This window comes from Orycteropus afer, unplaced genomic scaffold (genome assembly GCF_000298275.1).
Source record: "Orycteropus afer afer isolate SDZICR_OR568_19922 unplaced genomic scaffold, OryAfe1.0 scaffold00089, whole genome shotgun sequence".
In the NCBI taxonomy this organism is placed as follows: domain Eukaryota; kingdom Metazoa; phylum Chordata; class Mammalia; order Tubulidentata; family Orycteropodidae; genus Orycteropus; species Orycteropus afer.
In genome coordinates, this window is record NW_006921676.1 from 1,003,419 (window position 1) to 1,010,617 (window position 7,199).

The 7,199-nt window shown below is 43.4% G+C and overlaps 1 protein-coding gene across 1 annotated transcript in view; it reads left to right on the forward strand.

Moving 5' to 3' along the window:
- The first annotated feature begins 494 nt into the window (after positions 1 to 494).
- Positions 495 to 7,199, forward strand: part of RANBP2 (RAN binding protein 2) — an 87,623-nt gene continuing 80,918 nt past the window's right edge. The window contains exon 1 of the mRNA XM_042781153.1: positions 495 to 566. Coding sequence (XP_042637087.1) covers positions 495 to 566 — 72 coding nt within the window. The remainder of the gene's footprint in view (positions 567 to 7,199) is intronic.

Genomic DNA, 7,199 nt, shown 5'->3' on the forward strand with positions numbered 1-7,199 from the left:
ATGGACTGAGACTGCTTCTTCCTTCCACATCGTGTAATTATAGTTAACCCACGAACAAAACTTATAAGAACCCAAAAAATCTTGTTGATCCATCTTGTTAATAATAGTCCTCAGATCATTCGAGGTATAGAATAGTTTTCCCCTTGCCTCATCCTGCGGGAACTGTAACCCTGAACGCCGAAATATGAAATTGGTTTCAGAATGACGGTTCACAAAGACCTCACCACTTGTACTAGGCTTAGCGCAGTTGAAGAACGGACCTCGACCGAGCCAGGCTGTGCGCGGGCGGAAGTCCGCAGGCCTGACAGGCCAGACTCGCCTTCGTGGCCCGCGTGGCGCACTTTGCTGATGCAACACGCACGCGCGTCGGGCCGCTTCTCAGCCGGCGACGACGCTGCGTCATAGCCTTTTAGGCGCTTCGTTTCTGGAGACAGCCGATCGTTTCGGGCCTCACAGCTGGCCTTCCCGCATACCGGGAGCCAGGACGGGGCGCGATGAGGCGTAGCAAGGCTGACGTGGAGCGGTACATCGCCTCGGTGCAGGGCTCCGCCCCGTCGCCTCGAGAGGTAAGTAGGTCCTAGAGAGACGGGTGGCCTCTGGCCCTGGGTCAGTTGCAGTCCGCGGCCCGACGCTGGCGCCAGCGTAAATGGCTCCCGGCCGGCCGCCACTTCCTAGCGCGTTCCGTTGAGGCGCTGGCGGGATCCAGCGGTCCTGTGGGTTGCGTGACGTTGGAGAGAGTGCCGGGCGGGGGTCGGCGCATGTGTGTGTGGGGCTTAAGACCTGGGGCCCGCGTACGGGGCCTTGCCGCCGCCAGCCGTTGGGGCCCGCGCTTCCTCTTCCTCAGGGCTGGCTCCTTACGGTCCTCATTTGCTGGCCCGCTGTGGTCTGTTTCTTTGGCGGCTAGTGCTCCGCACTGGGCTTGCACAGCCTCTATCCGCAGGCTTTGGCGCCTGCCGCTTCTCATTTGGCACCCCGGTACCACTTTAGGCAGAATTCACCTAGTGTCCCGGACAGTCAGTTATCCCACTGTAGCGGAGGCGACACCTTCCAGGCTTGGAAGTTGGTGGAACCCAGCCGGGACTGACGCAGCTCGGGGGAGGTCTTTTACTCCACGATTTGGAGCTGGGGCTGCTATATTTGCAACTGCTTAACACACAGTGCAAATGACAGGAGATGTTCTCCTATTTTGAAGTGCCTTTCACAGCCTGTTTATAAGGGTCCTGCCTCTCTCCTACATCTTTCAGCACCTCTAGCACTTTCTGGAAGCTGCTTTCATTTATTTCCCGCCACCTTTCACCCCGTTAATGGAATCGTAGGAGTTCTAAATTTGTTACAGAGTATTACTATGGCCTAAAATTTTAACCTTTTCCACAACATGCTCTTAGGATATATTTCCTCTTTTCAGATAAACCTTTTACTTAGACACGGAAGTGAACTTCATTTTTGGTTACCAGGGATGGGAGAGAGAGGAGTGAAAATTGCTAGCTAGATAGGAGAAATGCATTGTTTTGGGTAAAGGAAAGGCAGTATACTGAAAACAGTGGATTCAGCAGCATTTTAGTGATTGAACCTGGAGGCTGAGGAAAAAACTCGTCAGTGTGGGTGTGCACAGGATCTGAGGTCCATTTGTCTGTGGTTGAGTCACAGCGTTGCTGTTAAGTTATGAAATTGGGCAAGTTAAACTGTTTTTTCATTAATGGAGTTATAGCATCGTTAGGATTAGATAGGGTAATACAAGTTAAACATTTAAGACACTGCTTGGAACGTGTTTACTGTGGAGTCCATTCCTTCTTGTAGCGAATCTGTAGGACAGAGAATTAATTGCTCAGTAGGATTTCCATAGTTGTAATCTTTACGGGGCGCATTGACACGTCTTTCTCCCACAGACCTCCTGATGGGTTGGAGCCACCCACCTTTCTTTTAGCAGCTGAATGGTCTGACCATTATGCCATCAGGGCTTGTTCCTTCGCCACAGGTTATTGTTAGGTACAGTCAAGTCAGTTCCGACTCATAGTGACGCTATGTACAACAGAAAGAAACTGCCATCCTCACAGTTGGCTATGTTACAGCCCTTTGTTGTAGCCACTGTGTCAGTTCATCTCCTTGAGAGCTTTTCTCATGTTCGCTGGCCCTCTACTTTACCAAGCATGATGTCCTTTTCCAGGGACTGGTCCCTTTTGATGACAACCATAAGCCAAATTCACTGCCATTGAGTCAATTTCAACTTGGAGCGACCCCCATTGTTTGCAAGGCTGTAAATATTTACTGAAGTAGATTGCCTCATCTTCCTCCCACGGAGCAGCGGGTGGGTTTGAACTGCCAACCTTCTGGTTAGCAGGCAAATGCCTTACCCACTATGCCACCAGTGCTCCTTTTGATAACATGTTGTTATGTGCCGTCAAGTCGGACCCGACTCATAGTGACCCCTCCTTGGATTTCCGAGGCAGTATCTCTACGGAAGTAGATTGCCCCATCTTCCTTCCGAGGAGTGGCTGGTGGGTTTGAACCGCCAGCCTTCTGATTAGCAGTCAAGTGCCTTAGGCACTACGCTACCAGAGCTCCCTTTGATAACATGGTAAGCACTAAATAAATGTTAACTGTAATTCATTTTTATAGTTGTTCATATGGAAAGGACAGTCATTCAAGGCCTTTTTATTTGGGCAAGGGCCTATGAGAGTAGAGATCTGTTTAATGTTTTTTTAAAAAGAATTTTTAAAAAAGCAAAACTCTTGGGACTATCATGATTATAATAGCAACATACCAAACTAAACTCACTGTCATCAAGTCGATTCGACTCATAGTGAGCCCTCCTTGGGTTTCCGACATGGTATCTCTATGGAAGTAGATTGCCAGTCTTTCTTCTGAGTAGTGGCTGGTGAGTTTGAAACGTCAACCTTCTGGTTAACAGTCAGAAGCCTTAGGCACTATGCCACCAGCTCCCAATAGCAACATAGTTCTATCTTTTTCCATGTCCTAGGCTTATGTTCTTTTATTTGGTGCTTCCTACAACCCTGTGGATACTGAGACCAAGAGAAATTAAAGATACAGTTTAGTTTCTTTTAGGAGTAGTGAAGTAGGTTATATAGCTTTATTATTTCTCAGGTATCTACATCTGATTGTATTTTTGAACTGCTGGAATAGTCAAAATACAGCTGTAGGGCCAGAGTCTAGAACAGAAACTTAAGAGTTTCTGTACCCCGTGAAATTGATAGGACTTTTTTGTTTTGTTCTCACTGGAGGGATCCTGGCTTCTGAAAGATTAAGAACTCAACTAGAGTCGACAGAAGTTAGAGGGTATGGGGAATGATCTTTCCATCTAATAAAGTGGAGATGGGGGGTAAAATCTTAGGAACTGTTATTAGGGTCAACTTTTTCTTATACTTAATATTATTACAATCAAATGTTTTTCTTCAGAAATCATGTATTACCTGAGAATTTCATTGCACTATGGATTAGCAAATGAGTAATTTTGGAACATGTGAAGCCATGCTGTATACTTAGGTCTGAGTGAATAAGAAAATTGGGTGCTTTGGACAATATGAAGGAGCTCTGGTATGTAGTGGGTAAGACATTTGTCTGCTAACCAGAAGGTTGGCAGTTCAAACCCACAGCTGCTCCGCAGGAGGAAGATGAGACAATCTAATTCTGTAAAGATTTACATCCTTTTTTGTTTTTGGACAACTTAAGGAGCCCTATGGTGCAGTGGTTAAGTGCTCAGCTGTTAACGGACAGGTCAGTGGTTCAAACTCACTATGCTCCATGGAAGAAAGAGGCAATGTGCTTCCATAAAGATTTATAGCTTTGGGAACCCCATGGGGCAGCTCTACTCTGTCTTATAGGGTAGCTATAAATCAGAATCGACTTATTTGACTCAGTGGCACTGGGGCTTGGTTTTGCTATTTGGGCAATTTAGAAAGGAATAAGGAGGTCGTAGAAGGAGGAGCTGTGAGGAGGCAGTAGCAGAGTAGAAAGGAGTATTAGTATTTTCTTCACTCCCAGTTTGGCAGAGGCTGGCCATGTGTGAACTGACCATGCTGTTTAGGATGTTTCAAAGTTTTGGAGTGTGTTGATGGATTCATACTTCTTAGTCTTCCATTGTGCTTTCATTTGCTCATCTCTTTTATTTTACCCTTCTTCTACTCCCTCACAGCTGCTTTTGCCCTTTTGAACACATCAGTCACTTATTGTTGTGTGTCATCAAGTCAATTCTGACTCATAGCAATTCCATCTGACAGTAGAACTGCCCCATAGGGTTTTCTTGTCTGCAGTCTTTATGGAAGCAGATTACCAGGTCTTTCTTCCACAGAGCTGCTAGATGGGTTTGAACTTCTAATCTTTAGAATTTCCTCTAATCTTTAGGTTTGCTGACAAGCACTTAATCATTGTGCCACTAGGACTCTTTATCAGAACTTGTGTTTGTATAATTCTTCTTTTTCTAGATAGCTTCTATGTAGTTTTTGTTGATTTTTGTCTAGTTGGCTTCCCATTCCTGTTCCTCATAGGCAACTTTATAGATCTTTAGTTGTTTGTTCTTTTTATGTCTATACTTGATACTTCTGAATAATACATACTTTTATTTCTTTTTTTGCTAACCGTATACATGGTCATGGGCACACTACCCCCTGCCTAGACATGCCTGATTGTTCAGCCTGTCCACCCATCTGTCAACCCCTAGATCAGTACTTGCCATCACTGACAACTCAGTACTTTATATGCAAAAGGGTTCATCTTTGTTGTCTGTACCTCCCATGTACCTCTCTCTCTCTTCCTTTTCCTCAGTGCCACCGTGTTGATTGCTCACTTTGGGTACATTGCCTTTCCCTTCACCCTAATCAGTACTTGCTTCTACCTATCTAACAGTGTTCCCTACCCTCCTCTCTCACCCCTGGTAACCAACAAAGTTTCTTTCCATATATAAACCTTTCCTTGATTTTCTACAATAATGAACTAATATTTGTCCTCCTGTGATTGACTTATTTCACTCAGCATAATGTCCTCCAAGTTCATCCATGTTATATGGTGGTGTGTAGTTTCTACATTGTTATTTAGTGTTGCATAATATTCCATTGTGTGTATGTACCATAGTTTGCTTATCCATTCTTCTATTGATAGGCACCTAGATTGTTTCTGTCTTTTTGCTATTTTAAATAGTGCTGCGATGAACAAGGGTGTGCATATATCCCATGGGATATGTATGTAGTAATAGGATTGCTGAATCAAATGATATTTCTAATTCCAGCACCTGAAGGAATCACCTCTGGTAGCCTAGTGCCTAAGGCACTTGACTGCTAACCAGAAGGCTGGCGGTTCAAACCCATCAGCCACTCCTCGGAAGGAAGGTTGGGCAATCTACTTCCATAGTGATATTGCCTCAAAAACCCAAGGAGGGGCCATATGAGTCGTGGCCGACTCAACGGCATATAACAACAACAACAACAACAATGAATCGCCATACTGCTTTCTACAGTGGTGGTAGTATTTGACTGTCCCACCAGCAGTGTGTGAGAGCCCCAGTCTCTCCACATCCTCACCAGCATTTGTTATTTTCTGTGTTGTAGAACTTTGGTATTAGTGCTGGGGCAAGATGGTATTTCATTGTTCTTTTGATTTGCATCTCTATCATGGCTAATTACCATGAACATTTCCTATTTGTTGGTTGCCTGAATATCCTTTTTGGTGAAGTGTCTATTTATGTCTTCTGCCCATTTTTTAATTGGATTGTTTGTCTTTTATTTATTGATTTCCCCCCTCACAATTTTAGGCCCTTTTTCTTTTTCCATCCAGAACTTTCTCCATAGGTATTAGTGTTCTCCCACATTCTTTCAGTACTGTTATTGCAATTTATAAGCATTTATATAGTTATTATGAGGTAAATAGTTTTGCATTTGGGTTGTTAATCTGATGTTCTTTTGATTTGTTTCCTCTGATTTGATGTAGCACAATCTCTAGTTTAATTTGAGGAGAAATGGATGAGAGTTTTCCTTTAAAACACTGGATATCTGAAAAACATCTTCCTTTGATAGCTTGACTGGTTATCAAATTCTAGGTTTGTAATAACTTTTTGCTCAATTTTTAAAGCATTGCTCCATTTTATAATAGCTTCTGATGTTGCTAGGCATCTGATAACGATTCTTGTGTTTGATAGCTTATAGTTTTTCTGGAAACTTCCTTTTAACTGGTACACTCATTTCCATTAGTTCTGGGAAGTTTCTTGTATGATTTCTTTGTGCATTTCTTTTTTCTCTGTTCTCTTTTTCTGATGGTGCTATTAACTGAATATTAAATTTTTCAGTTTGATTCTCTAACATTACATTGTCATTCATCTCTTCCTTTGTTCAACTTTTGATAGATCCACAACAATTTTATTTTCTAGAGGAAGAAGGTTGATGGACTCATGGTTCAACATCTAGACATGCTTATCCTTCTATATTTTTCCTATGGGGCAGGTCTTTTCTGTCCTATATGGTCAGAACATGAGTCGGAATCTACTTAATGGCAACTGGTTTGGTTTTTTGGCTAACAGCTTTGTCCTCAGCCTTGCCAATACTTACTTCCTAGGTTTGGAGCCAGTCACTTTATGCTGAGAACAAAGCCATTTGCTACTGTCTTTATTTTGAGGTTGGGAGTAATCAGCTGGCTATATACAATGGAGGTATGCAGAATTTTTGGGACTTCCTAGATTTGGAGCCAGTCGCTTTATGCTGAGAACAAAGCCATTTGCTGCTTTTTTTATTTTGAGGTTGGGAGTAATCAGCTGGCTGTATGCAGTATTTTTGGGACTATGTGGTGTGTCTCCAAAACGAAAACCAAACTCACTGCTGTGGAGTCAGATCCAACTCATAGCGACCCCTCCTTGGGTTTCCGAGGCAGTATCACTACTGAAGTAGATTGCCCAGCCTTCCTTCTGAGGAGTGGCGGGTGTGTTTGAACCGCCAGCCTTCTGGTTAGTGGTCACATACCTTAGGCACTGTGCACCAGAGCTCCCTAGCATATCTCAGAGTCTGATAGTTCTAGTTTTTATTCCCATGTCATTCTTGATATCAGCAGTTTAATTGAGTTCACATATTTGCTTACTGTGGCATCTGGTGTCAAGGAAAGACCCACTGAATGAATCTTTTTTTTTTCTTTTCTAAATTTTTATTGTGGTTTGGGTGAAAGTTTACAGAGCTAATTGGTTTTCCATTCAGTGATCCACACAT